Below are 20,493 nucleotides of genomic sequence, written 5' to 3' on the forward strand. Positions count from 1 at the left end.
GAGGTCCCGTGGGATGGTACTGATGCCTCACGGGATGCTTTTTTTTTACCTGATTTACAGAGTGGTGGCAAGCGGTTAAAACTAGTGGAGCATATATCACTAGTGGAAAACCTCCAAGTGACTTGGCTACCCAGGAAAAGGGAGCGGGTTTTAAGGTCCCGTGGGATGGTACTGATGCCTCACGGGATGGTTTTTTTTTTTGTTGCACTGCGAGATGGTACTGATTCCTCGCAGGGCGGTTTGGCTACCCATGAAAATGGAGCAGGTTTTGAGGTCCCGTGGGATGGTAATGATGCCTCACGGGATGTTTTTTTTTGTTACACTGTGAGATGGTACTGATGCCTCGCAGGGCGGTTTGGCTACCCATGAAAAGGGAACAGGTTTTGAGGTCCCGTGAGATGAGAAAAAAAGATGGAAAGGGGGCTGGTTTTGAGGTCCAGTGGGAGGTGGTTGATGCCTCACAGGATGGTTTTAGTGCGTAGCGCTAATAGTTATATAGGGATATCAACAGTAGTACTGCCATTTGTCGAACCACAAGTTAGTAGAGAAAAACCAAATAGGTCTAAACCGAGGCGTTCCGTAGAAATAAAACCCCGAGGATTTTATTGGGAATAATATCTTAACGTCATTGCAGCATGGTATGATTTTTAAAGTTTCTGCAATTTGATTTATTTGTCGCTGGTATTTTCAGGATTAATTAGCCTTTCCCGGTCATTCCTTTTGCCCTAATTCAAAGTTTATACATAGGCCTAACCCCAACTTTCCTTGTCCTCATTAAATTCAGGGGATGGGGAAAAAGTCTATTTTAAAGTATAGAAAGAAAAATGAAGTGTTAAAATATCCAGTTTCCGACTACTGTTGTTAGTGTGGTTCGTTTATACTAAGTAAGTTTTTACTTATGCAAGTATTGTGTAGTGTTTGTATTATGTAATTGTTTACTAGTTCATGCTGTAGAATGTTAGTGGGCGAGAAGTGAATAATTTGGGAAGGGAATGTCTTGAATTCAATTAAAGTTTGGGGGTTTAATGAGAAGGGGATAAGCCAAATTTGTTAAATTTAACTTAAAACAGGGGGGAGAATCTGTAAAGTATTTAACATCAATTCAAGAAGCTTTTCCGGGTATCTCATTTCTTAGTTAGTTGGGCATTTATGTGTCAATGATAGCGGTCCAGGGGGGAGCTCTTGGGACTAAAGCTGGTGGTGGGAAAGGGGTCGTTCCCAGGCCTGGAACTTCCGTTCCAGGAAAGTTATATTCTTGGGTCATTTCTAAAGGGAGTCCATCGTTCGCCTTCGTCGTAGCTAGTTGTTCTTGTGCTACCTTATTTTCTCTGTGTGTATTCTCACGTTATTTAATAAAGACCATGTACCAACGTTTATCGTCTATCTTTGGAATTTACGTAAACCATTACATCTGCCAATATAAAAGGCATACAAATAAAGAACTAAACAGAGGTTTACAGAGTGGTGACAAAAGAGATTTACACTCGCTAACTCGAAATTCACGGGAACATCGATTTTTCTTCGAGTTACGTATATTTCGAGGTATAGAGATAATTCTACATAAAATTCGACTTATAAAAGTATTGAGGTAATAGAGGTAAGTCAAACGAGAATTCGAGTTATTGAGGTACAAAATCGCTAAATTTACTCCCTACAGCCACTATAAAGTTAAGAATAACTTCATTAATGTATTATAGACCTGACATATCAAGACTTGACTTTCAAATGTCAATAATAAATTCAGTTTGCTAGGAAATAGACACCCAAAAATTAACAGAATCTGATACAAAAACATGTTAAACAAAATTAATACATATCAAAGTTTCCGCGTTGCAACCTGCATACTGGGGTTTCGACTAACAAAGGTCGGATGAAAAAAAAAGCAAGTTACAGAGGTAAACTTTGACTTGTGGAGGTAAAGTGAAAATTGAATGACGACTTATCTAATGAATTTCGAGTTATAGAGACAATTTTCGGATCACTCCGACTTGCAGAGGTAAAATGTAACTGCAACATATTTAAAGTTACGCACAGATTTTTCTTTGACTTGGGCAGGTTTTTCCAAGGGGATTGAAAATTACTCGAGATATCGAGCTTCGATTGTATTTTTCACATGTATTCTGCAAACTTTAACTTTCTAACAAACCAAGCAAACATTTGAGGGGAAAGGGTCCAAAACCTGTAACTCCCCTTAGATGCGGCCTTGCATGGGTCACTCTTCATTCTGATTTTTTTTTTACTACGAACTATTCGATTTACCATAAGGTTAATTGCTTCTTGGGGCCTTGCGACAGCAGTTTTGAACCACTAGCCCCAGACTTTCTAGGCGTGCGCTACTACAGGGGTTTGTCAGAAGAAAGATCACGGGTGCGTGTTTGTTGGTTTGTTGTTTTTTTTTCCCAGAGGAGATCGTATCGACCGAGTGGTCCTAAAATATCATGAGAGGGCTCATTCGAACAGAAATTAAAAATTATAGTGCCCTTTTTAAGTGACAAAAAGAACCCCCCACAGCCCCAGGGGAACAATCTTTAAGTCATAAATTTGCCCATTTTTTGCACATAGTATTTTTTATTTTGAAGTATGTGTTCATTTGGGAGAGGGGCAAATTTCTTGATCAGGGTTTTTCCACGGGGGAGTTTTCTATGAGGAGGGAATTTTCCAGGGGGTGAACTTGTCAGGGGAAATTTGATAGAATTCCTATACAAAATTCTTTTTTAAGTGGCTTCCTTTCTCTCTTCTGTCGAATTTTACACTTGGAGTTTTTAAGGGTAATTGTCTGGAGTAAATTTTCACCGGGATTGAATTGTCTAAAGGATAGTTCCGTGGGGAGGGGGTTTCTCAGTGGAGGTGGGGCCAGATTTCCTCCCAACTGAAAGTAAGGAGCAACATTAAAACGAACAGAAATTATTACGTGTATGAAGAGGATTGCTCCCTCAACACCTCGCTCTTTACTCTTAAGCTTGAATTTTGTCCCAATTCTTTAAGAACGACACCTGAAACAAAAGGGTCGTTTAATTAGAACAATAGGAGGCTGTTTTCAAAGTACTAAAAAAAACTTTAGCGTAAAGAGCGAGTTGTTGAAGGGGGGGCAATACTCTTCATAAACGTAATAATTACTGTTCGTTTTAAGCTTTAATGTTGCTCCTTATTTTCAGTTGAAAAAACTTTGTTTTTTTTTTAATTGAATAAACACAAAACCGTTGGACAACCCCTGGTTTAGATCTTGGTAACCCACATTTTCAAGAAGTCATTGAAGGACAACTTATTATCAGGGAGTAAAACATATTCCTTTTTGAACAGTGGGGTTCTTTTAAAAGTTTTTTATTGTTTCATAAAGTAAAGTTGCGAGAAAGAGTCAAAATTTAGCGTAAAGAGCGAGTTGTTAAGGAGGGGACAATCCCCTTCATACACGTAATAATTTCTGTTCGTTTTAAGTTTTTATGTTGCTCCTTACTTTCAGCTGAAAAAACTTTGTTTTTTTTAATTTAATAAACACAAAACCGTTGGACAACCCCTAATTTAGATCTTGGGAATCTACATTTTCAAGAAGTTATTGTAGGACTACTTATTATCAGAGAGTAAAACATATTCCTTTTCGAACAGTGGGGTTCAACCTCATTTAGTGTGCGCCACCACAACAAGGTAGCTTAGGTTGATCAAGTTATTATAATCACTACTTCCACAATGAATGCTACTTACACAACCACTGACTGTTTTAGGCCTCATAGTCAGGGGGGCAGCATAAAATATACAATAAAAGGAATTTAATATCAGAAAAACGGGGGGGGAGGCAGCTCCCCTCTGCCCAGGCCTAGAACCACCACTGACTACTACCACCTTAGTTGTTACTACCTCTCATATCACTTACTTTTACTACCTCCTTAAAACTTCAAAACTTGATACCCTCGAGTCCAGAAGAAAACATTTGCACCTCCGTTTTGGAAAGTCAGCACAAATAAACCCCCGTACTGAAAACCTCTTTCCTAGCTGCCACTCACCCATAAGAAATCGCCACCCCTGCATAGTATCCCAACCCATCCCCATCATTTCTCCCATACGTTATAAAAAAAAAACTTGTATTCCCTTTTATACAAATAAAATCAACCAAAATCATGACCCGTAAGTTTGCCAAAAATTTTAATTGTTTTGTATATATTATTTTTAATTTTTGAAAATTTGGTTATTTTATTTGTTGTTCTTTTATCTTTTTATATTATGACCTATAAAGTATTATAATTATGTCCTATATTTATGACTTTTGTATTTTCTGACTGTTACCTGTTGTGTTACAGTTGTAAGTACATGTTGTTATTGTATTATTTTGTTAGTGCATTTTTTTTTTTACTAAGAAATGCGAATCTATCACAAAACCACTATGGTTTGTGATAGTCTTTTTGTCAACTTGTACATAATTTGTTATAAGTCTACGAGCCAAGTTTAGAATTTTGGAACAGGGTTGCCACCGTCAGTAGGATTTTACTAGATCTAGTAAAAAAAAAATCTAGTAAATTTAGAGGATCTAGTAAATTTCCCGAAATCTAGTAAAAACTAGTAAAAAGTCATGATTTATAGTAAACAAAACTTTTTTTTATTTTCCAGGAGTTAAGGGGAAAAATTATCGTAAATATATGACAATTTACGATTTTTGCTTGTCTGTTTTACAATTTTGCTTGTCTGTCTCTTAAAGAGACAAACAAGCAGTTACCTATTTTTATAAACAGACACTTCACTTACGGCGTCTAAAGGTCGACAAAATCAGCTTTCTGTGTATCAAATCTTACCAACTAAAAATGAAGCTATAATGAAACATGGATTTGTGATGATTGGGAATCTATTGGAATCAAAACAAAAGCAAACCACCCAAGGTGATTCTCCTCCGTTTGAAAATTTTTATTGAGAAAAAGGAGCCTGCTGAGAGAAATTAAAAGTAAGTAGAAATATATATATATATATATATATATATATATATATATATATATATATATGTATATATATATATATATATATATCCAAAAAAAGGATTTTTGAACTTGTAGGTTTCCGGAATTTTCAATCGTAATATGGAAACGAAAGGAAATAGGAAAAGAGAAAAAAAGATTGTGAAAAATCGTATTTATTATCCTCCTATAGTAAATTCTATGCTTGATGGTGCGCGTGCGGCGTAGCCGCACGCGCAAAAAATTTTTTTGAGCATTTAGTAAAAACAGATGCGATCTAGTAAATTTTTCCTCTCCGATTTAGTAAATTCTTCTAGGTCAGGGTGGCAACCCTGTTTTGGAAGCTACAGTGACGGCAGTGGTCAAATATGGTTCTGAAGAGTGGGCGCTCAGAAAGGCGGAGGATTCATTAGATTTTTCCCCAGAGGAATTGTCAACGGATTATTTTGGGTACTGATCATATTGCAGAAAGTAAGCTTTACGAAAAATGTGGTTGTATCCCGTTTTCCAGGGCTGTAATGAGATAGAAGTTGAGATGGTAAAGACAGATTCTGCGGATATAGGATGGCAAATTGCCAAAGACCAACCTTTTCGGTAAACTACACTATAAGGGTCAAAGGAAAAGCAGTCCGAAAAAAAATTGAAACTTCTTGGGAGGGTGCAAATAGGAGGGCTTTAAATAGATTGAAATGGTGGAGGAGCGTGCGCGGCTGTGTTGGCGTCAGGTGGCTTGGTTCTGTATTAGTAGTATTTGTTGTCCATGATCTTTTGCTACAATTAAGAATATCTTCATGCGCTGTTGGGGCAAATTCAGTCTGGGGGTTACTGCAGGACATTGTAGAGTCTGCTTTAAAAAGTTGGCTCATTTTTCATAAACACCATTAGACTTCAAGCAAATTTTGTTTTCCTTGTATTAATGCATTGTTCAAGAAAGCTTAAAAACGAACAAGTTTACGAAACATCCTCAACTATATCAATAAGATACAATCCAAGAAGAGGTCAAATGCAAAGATTGCACAAATTAGTATAAATTCAAGCAACCCAATAATTTAAAGACTACTAAATAGATTCGGGAATTTCTCAGATGTCCCTCAACGGATTTTTTTGGGTCCCTATGGCATATTTTTGTTCCTTTTCCAACCAAGTAAAATACATTTACTTGACCATGACCTATATTGATTGAATATCTATTTGAAAATGTTGCATTTTTTAGTATTCATTGACCCGGAAATCATTAAAGCACTAAACTTCTTATAATTAAATGCGATTGAAATCAGTGAAACTAGGGAAAAATAATTACGAAATAAGCTGAAAGACTACCCAGACAAGAGCATAGGAATATCTTAGAATCAGGCGCAAACACAAGAAATTATTTCAGAGAGGAGGGGTGAATAGTTCTGGTAAATAGCCGAAAAATGGTATGAACAAGACTAGACGCGACATTCCCCCACGTGTCTACATTAGACTCATGCCCGGCCACATTATAGTCACACTTATTCATCCTCTTATTAGACTTTCGAGTTGAACAATCTTCAAACATAAATTTGTGATTGACTAGTCAGAGTTCGACAAACTGGAAAAGATGGAAGCTTAGAAGGGAATTTTTCTATCTGTAGGATAAATCTAGCTGAATATAAAAATACATAGCATTACTAGGAAAGAGACGGAGGTCCTTTCCCATTATGTGGACACCTATAAAAAGTAAAGTTTGGTTAATACTAATGAAATAAAACAAAATAGGATGAATATATAATAGTTTATAAACAAATTTGGGCTATATATTTGCACAGTAGGGGGTGGGTGGGGGTAAAGCATAGCATATATTAAATATATAACCTAACCTAGGTACCTTTTCTCCCCTTAAACCCCAAAAAACAACAGTCTAAATATCGTAAATTCTATGAGAAACCTCGCTCTTCGATCAATTTAGATAACATTTACCCGCTTTACGAGTCTCCAACACAGCATTCATTCGACTGTCTACCAGGGCTTCCACTATCCCCGAATTTTCGGGGATATCCCCAAAAATCTATGTGTCTCCCCGAAAAAAAAAAATCCCCCGAATCCCCGAAAATCACTCAACCACGATTTGACCCCTAGTGACTATCCCTAGCAAACATTACTTTACATACCATAATTTTTCACTACTCTCTTGTTCGTCAATCTTCGTCTCCTGTGTTACTTTGCATAAGAACCAGACCGATACAATTTAATTATAGACGGTTCTTTATATGATCACAATAGTATCACTTTCTTTTATTTAGATTTAATAATTTCGAATGCAGTATTCCAAATTCTATAAGATTCTTACATTTACATCATTCATGGTGAAGTATCTTGAAAAAATTAGCCAATAATTATAATTGAAGTTGTTTAACGGAACGCTCAGTTAGATTCTGGATTTTGAAATTGAACTTCTAAAGAAAGAGAATTGTTTTGAAAATCGAATCATAAGTTCAAATTTGGTTTTCTTTTCCTATTTTCGGTATTGGACATGATGTATTAATGTTTAATACTTAATAATTGAACGCATAATATATTGAAGAAATTGATCTTTTTGCCAGGAATTCTTACCATTTAAATTTTTGTTTCATTCGGTGTGTAAAATTTAAAGTTCTTTTTACATGAGAATTGCATTTGTCATACCACCCTTTATCCTCAAACGTATTCGCCCAGCACTCCCTCACAATTATTATTCTGGTCCCTTCGCCCGTGTAATATTTTCAGTTGGCGTAATATTTTAAACTGCAGTTTTAGGAACTTTTTACGGTCTTGCAAACCTGTTAGTTAGGCAAAGGAAATTTTACTGAAAATATATTCTACTCAAATTCGGTATAGCCAAGTAAATTTTTTAAATATCTAAGGCCTACCTTTACAACTTCTAATGCTTTAACAATTAATAACCCTGTATGAAGGCTAATTCTGAGATAATTTTTTTTTTTTAAGAAAATGTGGAATAATTTATTTCTTCCTAAGAACAATCCCTAAATACGATCTTCTTACCATAAAAAATGCACAACTCCCTCCCCCTCCAAATGAGGCGAAATTTAGCTACAGACTATGTAAAAGGTCGAGGAATAGAGGATTTAAACGGAAGTAACCCCAAAAATATTATCCATACGAAAATTTACAATACAGCTTAAAGTAAAAATTTGGGTATTAGGCTCGTACTGTTTTCTTGTCAAGTTTTAAATATTTTCGGACATATTTATCACGAACAGTTGGTTAATAATGCCAAATAATGTTAGTGCGAAGTAAAAGAATTAGTACATTTTATATGATTTGTAATATAGCTTACAGCTATCATGTCCAGGCATTAGATGGGCTGGTATAAAAATGAGACTGCAATAAGTATTATATTTGGAATACGGATGGTCACAGGGTTGGCGGGAGGGTTGGGGGTTAATCGGTGACTATATATTAATTATGAGGTAACCAAAAGAAAGAAAAGCATAGTAGAAACAAGGAGCATTCGTGCTTTCTGTGGGGTATATTTTTGTGAGAAGGGGGAGGGGTATTTTCCGTTTTTCCGTGGGAGGATCTTTTTTTTTTTGGGGGGGGGGGGTAAACACCCATGTCCTTAGAAGCAGCATGAAAAACCAACAATGCCTCAATGGTCGTCAAAATTCCCTTTTTGAATTAAGTTTAAATTTACTTGTTTAGTTCTTGTGTTTTAAGTTTTAATATTACCCCGTACTTTTAGGTTGAATTTGTCTATTTAATTTACTTATCTAGAAACCGCAAACAATATTTGTTTTTAAATATTATTAATGAGTTTCTGTGATTAATGACTCAATAAAAAATTGCTACTGGTATTTACAGTTCACATGTGTTCACTATTTTTCTTTTTTTGGAAACACTTTTGAAGTTTCTGCCGCAATATCAGCAATAAGTGTTTTCAGCTATGTGTTCCAATCCCGGGCTCTAAAACCTATTTTGTAAAAAGCTTGATTTACTACGCAGATACAAGCCCTACTTAAGCCTGAAAACGAAGCTAAAACCAATTTTGGCTCCAAATTTTTGCAACGAAATTCCATTTTATTTTTCTCCGAATCTTGAAGACTTTTCCCCGAAAACTCCCCGAATTTTTAAGACTTGTCCCCGAATTTTAACTTTCGAGAGTGGAGGCCCAGCTGTCTATAGCCGAGGTGTCCACATAATGGGAAAGTACCAAAGTATGACGTTAAAATCAAGGAAAAAACACAGTTGATTCACAAATCTTGGCTCTTTTGTGAGCAGGTGTGACATTGTGTAAAAATAGTTAAATCCTAGGAGATATCATGGCGAGCGGCCAAGGTAGATTTTTCCCATTTAGCCTACCAAGGCCGTATCCAGGGGGGTTACCCGGTTTGACCCACCCCCCCCCCAAATTTTTGACCGAGTCGAAAATTAGTAAAACCTTAGTAAAAATTAGTAAAATTAGTCGAAAACCGAGTTGAAAATTAGTAACCCCCCCCCCCGAACAAAAATCCTGGATCCGCTCTTGTAGCCTAGTTAGGCTTTATTTTTAAAATAATGTTTCCAAATTCCAATTCATAAGGGATTTATAATTAGGTTTAAAACTTGTCTGCCTATATATACTCTAAAACTGGTTTGTCAACGCAATATTCTCTGCAGTCACACCTCCGTCAACAACCATCTGTTTGGCTGATAGAAACATAAATAAAGGAAACTAGCATGCCGTCAGGCATGTAAACACCAACAATTATCTTTCTAGAGCACATCGGATTTATCTAGAAGAAAAAAAAGCCACGGGGACGTTTCAAACGAACTATAAGCATGAAAGAAGGAAGATGTGTAAACAATCAGGAAGGGGGGGGGGGGTTCTCGATATCAGTGATACTACAGATAAACCGTGAAGATACGAACACAGAACTAATTATTATGCTCAAATACTTGAATGTTGAATCAAATACCCACGCATACAATACTTGCGTCTTGAATCAAATACCCATGATTGATTACCATTAGTTCGGAAATAGGATCACACTGAATCAAACTGAATATCTTCACCAAGCCAAAAATCTCTGTATCCAAATTAAAATTGCAGTGCAATAGCTTCTTGCCTACTTAGAAAGTTGTTCATCTAGATCAGTGATATCAATTGGGGGCGGTGAGGGTGGGCACCATTCCCCCTAGATTTCCGACGTTTTTTTTGTATTTTCGTTGAAAAATGGCTTGTTTTTTGTATTTTCATAGCAAAAGAACAAAATTGGGTAAAATTCTACTTTAGCTACTTTTGGCTATCTTGGAAAGGAGTTTGGTTAGGAAACTGAAACTTTCAGGGATATATCTACAGGCTACAGTATGACCCGGGAAGGTATTTTGAAGTACCTACCTCCACTCCTTCTCCCTCTAGAGGGTCCTGACATTTGATGACCTTTATAAATATGTGTGTTATAAAAGTGAAACCTTGTGATATAGATCTTCTGCTTAAAATGAAGTCCAACAAAATTGTTTTCAGCTTCACAACTTTGCTCAATCCTGATTTATAGAGTTTTATTGCTCAATCCTGATTTATAGAGTTTTAAAGATATGCAAATACATTTCCTAAATTTTGAAAATTAACATTGATATGGCTTAAAATACTACTCAAATAACAGGAATTGCATTTTCAGAACTAAGGACAGAGAAAAAGAATCTTATAACTGAAAATTAAGGTAAAATTTTGTTTTGTCAAAATTTCAGTTGGTAGACCTGTCATGTAGGCAAATTTCAGGATCCTCTAGAGGGAAAAGGAGATAAGTACTTCAAAATACCTTCCCAGGACATATTTTAGCCTGTAGACCCATCCCTGAAAGTTTCATTTCGCTAACCTCACCCTTTCCAAGATAGGTAACAGTAACTAAAGTAGAATTTTACCCAAAATTGCCCCAACCCCCAATTTCCATGAATTGATGCCACCAATCTAGGTGAGCAAAGCCAGAAGAGAAAAGGGTTCATACCCACCAATTTTGTCTACTAGTCTCTTATAAGGTTTTTTTTACCTTTGTTTTAAGACCAATTTACAAGTTGGACAAATAGTTTTTAGAAATAGTTCTTTGAACTGCATTTTGACATCCAATATACAAATGGGGGGGGGGGTTAAACCGTGGAGACCCCAGGATACAGCTCTGATATAAGCTTTGGCCTCAGATACCTCATGAACCTGTAAGAGTTTTGGGCCAGAGGAGAAACCTTTCAAAAATGAACATATACTGCAAGTAACAGCCTGGGCAGGTGTTTTCAACCTTGTACTATCCCTCCTAGAAAAATGTTGAACATTCTAGGGTCCTAGACCTTACTTCTAACCAAAATGACCAATTAAAAAAAGAAATAAATTAAAAAACAATTTTCAAATGAAAGCAAAAAGCAACATTAAGCTTGAAACTTACATAATTTTATTCTATAGCCTATGATACACTCACCAATTTGACTTTTGTAGATTATTATATGAATCTTTATTTAAAAGTATGGCTAATTCTATTGGGTATATGTCTAGATTATGGAGTTTCTGTGGTCTTATATTTTCAGAAAAGATTGCAAAAGGTCATTTAAGTGAAGATTGGTATCCTTTGGAGGGGAGAGTGGGGTACTTCAAATCACCTTCACAAGCAAGCATTGAGTCTCTGGGTTTATTCACCTTCTTCAACTATTTTTTAAGATAGACAAAAGCCCTTCATCTAGAACTTTACTGTTACAATCTGCAATTATTAGGTTAGGCCTATATTTGCAAGCAATGTTGAATAGGGAATCAAATGACATTATTCTTTTGTTACTATAGAGTTAGGCTATTATAATTCAAAAAGACCATGTCTAGGAATGCTTCACCAATATCTACTCCTTCCTGTTTCTAAGGCTTAAAGGATTAGGAGTAGATGAGGTAAAATTCTACTTTAGCTACTTTTGACTATCTTGGAGAGGGGTTAGGTTAAGAAAATGAAACTTTCAGGGATGGGTCTACAGGCTAAAGTATGTCCCGGGAAGATATTTTGAAGTACCCACCTCCACTCCTTCTCCCTCTAGTGGATCCTGACCTTTGATGACCTTTAAAAATATGTGAGTTATAGAAGTGAAACCTTGCAAAATAAATCTTCTGCTTAAATGAAGTACAATAAAATTGTTTTCAGCTTCACAACTTTGCTCAATCCCAAATTATAAGGTTTTAAAGATAGCCTATGCAAATACATTTCCTAAATTTTGGAAATAGACTATTGATATGGCTTAAAATTCTGCTCTAATAACTGAAATTGCATTTTCAGAGCTAAAGCCAGAGAAAAAGAAACTGATAACTGAAAATTAATGTAAAATGTTGTTTTGTCAAAATTTCAATGGGTATAGACCTGTCATGTAGGCAAATTTCAGGACCCTTTAGAGGGAGAAGGATTAGAGATAGGTACTTCAAAATACCTTCCCGGACATACTTTAGCCTGTAGACCCATTCCTGAAAGTTTCATTTTTCTAACCTAACCCTATTCCAGCATAGCCAAAAGTAACTAAAGTAGAATTTTACCAAATTTTACTTTAGCTACTTCTTTTGACCATCCTGGAAAGGGTTTAGGTTAAGAAAATGAAACTTTCAGGGATGGGTCCATAGACTAAAATATGTCCTGGGAAGGTATTTAGAAGTACCTACCTCCACTCCTTCTACCTCTAGAGGGTCCTGACCTTTATGACCTTTAAAAATATGTGAGTTATAGAAGTGAAACCTTGCAAAATAAATCTTCTGCTTAAATGAAGTACAACAAAATTGTTTTCAGCTTCACAACTTTGCTCAATCCCAATTTATAAGGTTTTAAAGATGTGCAAAAAGATGTGCCAAAAGTAGCTAAAGTAGAATTTTACCCACCTTTTTTTTAAATTTTTAAACCCACACAAATCAGGATTAAAAAAGGATAGCCTATGAAATTCAAAAGCACTTTCCTTTGGGCTTATTTATGCTGTAAGCTAGCCGTGTCTATTTCTACCCAAGGTTTTCAAAACCCAGTGCCCTCATTATAGGCTACATAAGAAAAGGCAAAGCCCAGGCTTAATAAAATTGAAAAAATGCTAGCCTAAGCCTACTAATTTACATAAAATGTTTCCGACTCTTAACCCCACCCCCGTTTTGTATGAAGGGTATAAATAGTGACTTACCAAAATCCATGAACTGCTTGACTGAAAGGGAGGATGGGGAGTACTTGGCATACTGCTCAATATGTCTTGCCAAAGTGAACACAACTTTTGTCAGCCTCATTCTCGTCTGGTTATCAGCTGCCAACAAGCGAATGTCTTACACCTTCAACTAGGGTACAGTATGTCCTATATCCTCTATACCTCAATTTCATCTAATCAACCTTCGGATGATTATTGTCAAGTATTTATTTATTCTCTCAATACCAATTTGTTACATGAAAATTTGATTCTAATCTATGACGTATATGAAGGACCGCCTACTTTTCATCTGGCATCTAGAGTCTTATTGTTAAGATGACCTGTGTGGTGCGACTTTTTCAAAATTGAAACACGTGACATTGAAAGGTTTTATTTTAGATGCTGAATAATTTTCCTAATAACAGTTTACTCCAACCAGTATCAGAAAGTTTTCCATATTTACAGTTTAAAGGATACAGTTTAGTGAGATGAGTAGATATTTTGAAGAAGATGAAAGCTATCACAGAGTGCGGCTAGGTTATTGCCCATTAATAGCCTATAGACTGACAAAAACTGACTGGGAATGAACATTGGTGCTCAGGCTAGGATAAATAATAGGTCCAGTCCTAGGGGTGTACAATGCCAGGGGTGCAATAGAGCATCACTGAGTGATTTTTTTTCTATCAAAAGCTAGACACACATGATTTATTGTCAAAGTGCCAGGTGCACTCTGCTACCATGCTGCTTATTCACAGAAAAGTGCTTATAAAACAACACAGGAATTCTGTGGCAACTAAGAGTTCAGTATCCCGTCTCTTTTTTGTTACTTTTAGCTCACCATTTGTGTTCTGTTCAGTGCTTCCACTATCCCAGAATTTTCAGGGCTTTCTCTGAAAATCTTGCAAAGACAGATCAGTCAAAACCCTTGGGCCTAGAAATGCTAAAGCTTTAAATCTGGCCCTGCTGGTGCTTGAACATAGCTTTAACATTAATAGCAACTAGAATCACAGACAGTGTCTTATAGCATTGCCCAGCTGAATAAAAAAAATTAAATGTTGGTAGTGTATCTTATAATACAGGGATCAGATAGGAAAAAAAAGAAATACACATTTTATTCCCCATTCAATACCCTCTATAAGGTAATAATTGCTAAGTTTTGATTGTATCTCAGCCCCTTCTCTTGCTTTTTTATGCCTAGATATAGCCCTAGTTTATGTAGGCTGCAAACTTAACTGTTTTTTTTCTGATTTAGGTCATTATTATGACCTAACAGCTGATTAGAAACAATCACAAAAAAATAATATAAACCAACAAAACTAGTTAAATTTTGTATATAGCATATGACTAAATCTAGGCACTAGGAGATGGCTAGGATGGTAGTCTAGTTATTGTTATTTTTTGAAGGAGCATTGAATAGTGTTGCCTGTTTTTCTTTTGCAATCCGATTATGTGTCTGTGCAACCAGGGGCATCCTGAGGCTCATTTTATTGGGGGGGGGGGCAGGCAATCTTTGTAAATTTTACCAAATACCAAAAAAGTTGGGGGGTGGCACACACCCCAGGTGCCATATTAGCATGCACATAAGATTTATCTGCCAAATCTTGAATATATAAGTTTTTAGTTTTGCCAATAAACATATCAGCTATGGAGCACCTTGCTCATACTGACAATCTGTTGTTGTTCAAGAGAGGTATTTTAGATTGTTTTAATCAGCACAGTACATTATCCATTTTTGTATAGTATTTTAAGACAAGCACTGCTCAGTGTCTTTTTTTGTGAAATAAACACATTTCTTGAAACATAATTTAGCTCACAATACATTAAAGGAAATGAAATTATATCTCTCAGTTCTATAAGCTCCAATTGCCAAAATATTGAAATTTTTGCCTCTTACTCTATTAATAAATGAAAGCATGGCTAATTTAGCAATACTTGACAAAGCTTAATGCTCACTTTCAGACTAAATTGCCATAATACATGCCATTGACCAAAACAGAGTCTTATTATATTTATGAATACCACTATAAAACTGATCCAAAATGGTTGCACTTGTTTCTGGGATACAGTTGCATCCATGATGCAATTGTCTGCTCAGTAATAAAAAGGCTAATTACTTTTTCCTGTGTATTCTGAGATTACCATAGGTTACTATGAGTATGACAAAGACATCATTTGGCCCTAGGCCTAATGTAAGAGAACAATTTTGAACTGAAACTTCAATTTTTTTATTATAATTTTTCTTTTTTTTCAGGGTTAACTTTGGCTGCCAATTTAAAGGCAATATTTGCTAGCTGGCTTAGCTTTCCATATGATAATTACCCAAACAACAGCTTTTCTTATATCAATTTTACTATGAAAGGCAATTAAGCTTTCAAAAGCAAGCAAAAATCCTGAAGTAAACTTGCTTGAAGCCTGCTACCTCACCAATCTTTGTCTTTTTGCTAGCTTAAACCAAGTCTTGAGAAAAAAAAAACTTGCAAAACATGCCAATGTCAAGACAAGACAAATCCTTGGTCCAAGCTTGTAAAAGGGAAGTCCAAGGGCTAGGCAAGTCCTTAATTTGAGCTTGTGTCAAGTCCATAACTTTGAAAATATGCTTAAAACAGCTTCCAAAGGAAGCCATTGGCAAGAAACATCATTTTTCTTGACTGAAAAATCAAGCCAAACTCATGCTTCAGACTTGGCTCCCTTACAATGCTCATTCAAATATATAATATTTTTTTTTATCTTTCCAGGTTACTAAATATATTGATGGTGTAAATGTATCTGATGATTTGCGCTGTTCAAAGAACTGATTATGTTTAAAAAACTATGCCTTACCTCAATTAGATCCTTCCATGTTTCAAGGTCAAATCTTGGACTCAGATCATATGACTTAGAACAGCCATGGGTCATCATTCCCCACCTTTTTGTGAGTATCAATCTTTGCTAACCTTTGTTTAGATTACATTTCCAGAAATATATTTTAGATGCAGGATTAAACTGCTCTTGAAGCTCCCATGGTAAAAAAAATTGTAGTGTTTAAAATCATGTAAATAATTATTGGGAAAGTTAGTTACAAACATTATCATATAGACAATTTTTTTTTTACTGCTGTAAGACTGCTCTCATAGTGTGGCTTAAAAAAGTTTTGCTGAATTTGTAATTTTGTTTTATAATATTGAGCTGCAAATGCTATCTTATTTACAATTTTTTATTGCTTTCAGGCTGTGGCTAAAAAAATACTTTTGTGAAAGTATAATTTGTTTTTGCAAAACTGAGTTCCAAATGCTATCTTAACAAAAAACGATTGTTTTTTTCTATAAAATTGCTTTCAAGCTATAGGGGAATAAAAAGGTTCGAGGAAGGTACTATTTTGTTTTGCAAAACTAAGTTGCAAACACTGTCTTGTTCAGAAATTACTTGGAAAATAGCTTCTCTTCCACTTAAGGATAAAGTAATATGTTTGCTTAAAATGTTCAGGAAGTAATAAAAATAAAGAGTAAGTTGCCCCACCCAATTGTTTTTTTTTTACATTGCAACTTATTACACAGGATACAGAAAACATTTAACATCAGTATTCAGTCCTTTAAGCTTGTTTGTCCAGCCCAAGACAGCATATCTTTTCCTAGGAAATTATCCAAAGCTTGATTGTTTCTATTATTCTTATCTATTTGCTGTCAATTTTTCTTTTTTACATCAAGTAGTCTAGCAGATACATTTAAAATTATTATTCTATTAAAATTTTAGTGTAATTTGGTGTTGAGAAAATCAAAATATCAAAACCCATTTGGACATTTAATCCTGAAAACTGAAAAAAACTTTGAAAATGTTAATATGATTACTTGCTGTGCTAAGACAAGACCACATAATATTGTTTAAGGGGGAGGGGGCTAGTTCCAAAGCAAGACAATGAGTAGGCATGTAATGTGGAATATATATAAACAAAATCATATGGAAAATCTTGACTCTTCTGGAGGAAAGGTGACAAGCTAAAAGGCCCCTCCCGACTTGCGCGTGCGTGGTAGTGCTTACTTTTTTTTAATACTGAAGAATCCAAACCTTCAATCATAATTCCAGCATTTTCAGTAAAACATCTTTTAGGACAGAAAGAAACGTTTAGGCTCGTCAGCCTTCTCTTTAACTTGGGTAATTTCTGCTCATTTTAAGTTTTAATAGGCTCTTTACTTCAGTTGAAAACTAGTTTTTCATGTAATTTCTTCCCATTTGTTCATAGATATAATAAAAATATTTAAAAGCACTTAAAAAGGATATCAATCAATGTAGGAAGTGAAATAAATTATATAATTTCTTTTGTAAATTATGGAAGTGTCAAACAAAATGAACAAGCTAGTAATAATGTCAACACATTCAAATTTGAGGGGATTTGATCAATACTTCAAAACTGGTGAAGTGCACAAAAATGTTGTGGCCAGTCATATTAAGATGAAGGTGATCATCCTATAAAGATCTTTAGACTTGTTATCCTTGTTTTTTTTTTTTTTTTTTTTTTTTTTTTTTTTTTTTTTTTTTTTTTTTTAGACACACATTTGGCTAAATTGCTTTCAAATGCTGGAAGCCATGGTAATGTTGGTTGGTCAAGTATGGTTCTAAAACGTGGGTACTTTGCCAGGTAGAAGAAGGTTGCTGAGGAACTTTCTAATACAAGTTTTAACTATTGGTTTGACTGGCAGTCTGTCAAACAATGTGCTTAAAGAATAGCGGGTTGTGATCCCATTTTCTAGGGTTATAAGGAAAGAAGTTATGATGGCTAGTGGGCGTTATTCGAGAGCTGGAACTAAAAGCCGGGTTAGCTTTCCATTATTCACAACTACACGAAAGCTGCCAGACTGATAATCGTGAAAAGGACAGAAGTGGCCAAACCTGTGCCAAACTTAAATTTTTACACTCAGTACCTTAATAAAACTTTCAGTTTTGACCTTTCTCTTCATCTTATGGTCAGTTACTTCAAGGAATGTATATCATTTATGAAAACCTTTCGAAGTCATGACTGAGACCCATTACTAACGCTGGCTTTTACATAAAAACTAATTATGACGATGGGAGCATGATTAGTGTTTGAATGACTAGCCAGTATAATTTTCATCAGCCTGTCTTATAAGCTAGCTTCACTTTTCATTGGTTTTTCACAACTGGCTCTGCTTTCTCTGCTAAGACATGGCTTGCCATGTATAACCCTATTAGGCTACCTTTTATGGATGATGGGTCCAAACAGGAGGTTTGTTGGCCAACCAAAATGCAGGTCGTCCTCAAATTTAGTTGGGAGAGGTTATAAATAAAAGGATGTAAAGGCAATTGGAACTTCATGGAAGGGGTAAAAAGTAAAGCTTTGAGCAGATAAGGGTGAGAGAGGAGCCTGTACAGCTGTGTTCGTGTCAGTTGGATTGGGGCTTTAATGATTTGTTAGCAGTAGGAGCATAGTATAGACCCTGTCAAACCTAGTCTGTTTTGTTTTAGTACAGCACTGTATTTTTCTTCTGTTTTAGAAACGCTATTGTCAGCTGTTTTTTGGATCATTTAGAGTAGCTTGGAATTTCGACCGTACACTAAAAAAATGGGACCCTGACATGCCTGACTTAATTTCATTCGAAAGATCAGCCAAAGATGCTGTTAAAGAAGTTCTGATGTGCATGCAGGATCAAAATTACTATCCTTTAGCACCTCTGACGTCCTTAAAAGGCCTAGAAGAGATAGAAGCTGAATCTGAGACATTGAGCGACACAGTCAGACCATATATTAATAAAATAACATTTGGGGCAACCACTACTTTAGCTGTTAATGAGGATGAGCTGTCCATGCTATGTGATCTGGATTTACTGTGTTTGGGAATCAAGAGGAGGCCCGAAGCAGGAGATGCCTTTTTGATTGAGGTTCTGACTCGATTCCACCGTGACTTTAGCCCCCAGAAGCAACCAGATTGGTCTATTACCTCTTTTATCCTGAATATTAGAAGGTTCCGTTATTAATGCTGAAAACTTTGTTTTCCTGGAGCAATATTATTTTTTAGTTACAATTATTAAATTATAGTTCAATAAACCAGCTGTATTTATATAGGTAAATCAAAATCAACTTCATGCTAATAAACAATCTCTAAAAAAGTGATAGTCGTGGCAATAATTCAAAAGACAATGTTTTTAACAATCCTTTCTATTAACCTATTGAGTTCTCAAATGCCTCTTGGATTCGGTTTATTTTTAACATGTTTAGATATTTTGCAGCGAAAGTGTTTGACTTTTAAGAATTTCGCTTGTTTTTCAATCAGTGGGAACAGAGAAATCGTCCCGCCCCGTCAACTGCTATGTGGTAAATCCACACCTAATTTGCAACGGCTTCAAATAGATACTGATTTAAATTAAATGCAAAATCAACGGGGAAGTTCAGTATTGTATAACTACTTAGCTACGGAAATTTATTAGTGAGACCACAGCTTAAGTATATATGTGAACAATAGCAAAAAGTCCTATACTCTCCATTAAAGATTTTTAACTAGGCCTCTCTTCATGACTCTGCCTCTTCGCGCACTTGCAATGACAAATGCGACGGACTTATGCTGTGATCTAACTGAATGCTAAGAAACAACTGAAACTATTGCTGTGATGCGCAGAGGAAATCCTTTTCTGAGCGCTTTAATCTTCATCATTTTTGGAGAAACTTTATGCTACTGTTCGTATATATACATATCCTGTGAGTGAGACTACTGTTAGGGCTACCACTGACAGCTGATTGCCAAACCAAGCTGCAAGAGACAAACAAAGTTCCTCCTTCATCCTTATAAGGATACTTTCTAAGTAAGGATAATTTTAGCTACCTAAAAGTCTTGGCTATCCAATAATGGATAATTCTGCGGTTGAGTAAGTCTAGGCTGAAGTGTATCTTCACACTTTTCCAATGCTCAGAACACACTAGTAAACACGTAAAAATCTTGGACAGTTATTCCACCAGATGATTTTGAACTTCCATTTTTCATCAATGGATATGCTCAAATTATCCTATAAACCACTTCATTAAATTAATGGACGTATTTCAGACAGTAAGTTGTGTGAAAAGTGTGGTTCAGTCCCGCTTTCTAGGCCAATAATGAAAGAAAGGTTGAGATGGCTAGGGCACGTTCTGCGGATGACAGCGAAGATTGTCCTTTTCGGCCAACCGTCTACAGCTAAACGGAAAGCGGGTCGTCCTCGTCTGGGGTGGGAGGATGTCATAAAGAAAGCTTTAAAGAAAATGGGAACTTCCTGGGAGGGTGTAAAAAAGGAGGCTTTTAATAGATTGGGATGGAGGAGGAGCGTGCGTCGCTGTGTTGGCCTCAGGCGGCATGGTGCTGTGGTGAGTTGTTGGTATTAGTAGTAATTTTTGTTTTTCTAGATGTTTTTTTTTTCTTTAAGAAAAAAAAAAAAAATAAAAAAAAAAACTTAAGGTTATGACCTCGCTTCCGCTGTGTTAACAT

The 20,493-nt window shown here is 35.7% G+C and overlaps 2 protein-coding genes across 4 annotated transcripts in view; one reads left to right on the forward strand and one right to left on the reverse strand.

The window, feature by feature from the left end:
• The window catches only part of Pdk (pyruvate dehydrogenase kinase), a 45,118-nt gene extending 31,826 nt beyond the window's left edge, over positions 1–13,292 (reverse strand). The window contains exon 1 of the mRNA XM_089089498.1: positions 13,053–13,292. Coding sequence (XP_088945624.1) covers positions 13,053–13,152 — 100 coding nt within the window. The 5' untranslated portion in view covers positions 13,153–13,292. The remainder of the gene's footprint in view (positions 1–13,052) is intronic.
• A 20-nt stretch (positions 13,293–13,312) lies between these two features.
• LOC148952042 (uncharacterized) lies at positions 13,313–19,101 on the forward strand. Of its 3 annotated transcripts, none has more exons than XM_089089499.1 (3): positions 13,313–13,436; positions 15,785–15,960; positions 18,536–19,101. In XM_089089499.1, the coding sequence occupies exons 2-3, from the start codon at positions 15,847–15,849 to the stop codon at positions 19,013–19,015; spliced, it is 594 nt and encodes a 197-aa protein (XP_088945625.1). In that variant the 5' UTR covers positions 13,313–13,436; positions 15,785–15,846; the 3' UTR covers positions 19,016–19,101. The 3 variants fall into 3 exon arrangements, with proteins under 3 accessions (XP_088945625.1, XP_088945627.1, XP_088945626.1); XM_089089501.1 differs by lacking the exon at positions 13,313–13,436 and adding an exon at positions 13,465–13,576; XM_089089500.1 differs by lacking the exon at positions 13,313–13,436 and adding an exon at positions 13,466–13,586.
• The last annotated feature ends 1,392 nt before the right edge of the window (positions 19,102–20,493 follow it).

The sequence above is a fragment of the Artemia sp. Qi Xiang Cuo genome, chromosome 5 (assembly GCF_049724085.1).
Source record: "Artemia sp. Qi Xiang Cuo chromosome 5, ASM4972408v1, whole genome shotgun sequence".
Taxonomy (NCBI): domain Eukaryota; kingdom Metazoa; phylum Arthropoda; class Branchiopoda; order Anostraca; family Artemiidae; genus Artemia; species Artemia sp. Qi Xiang Cuo.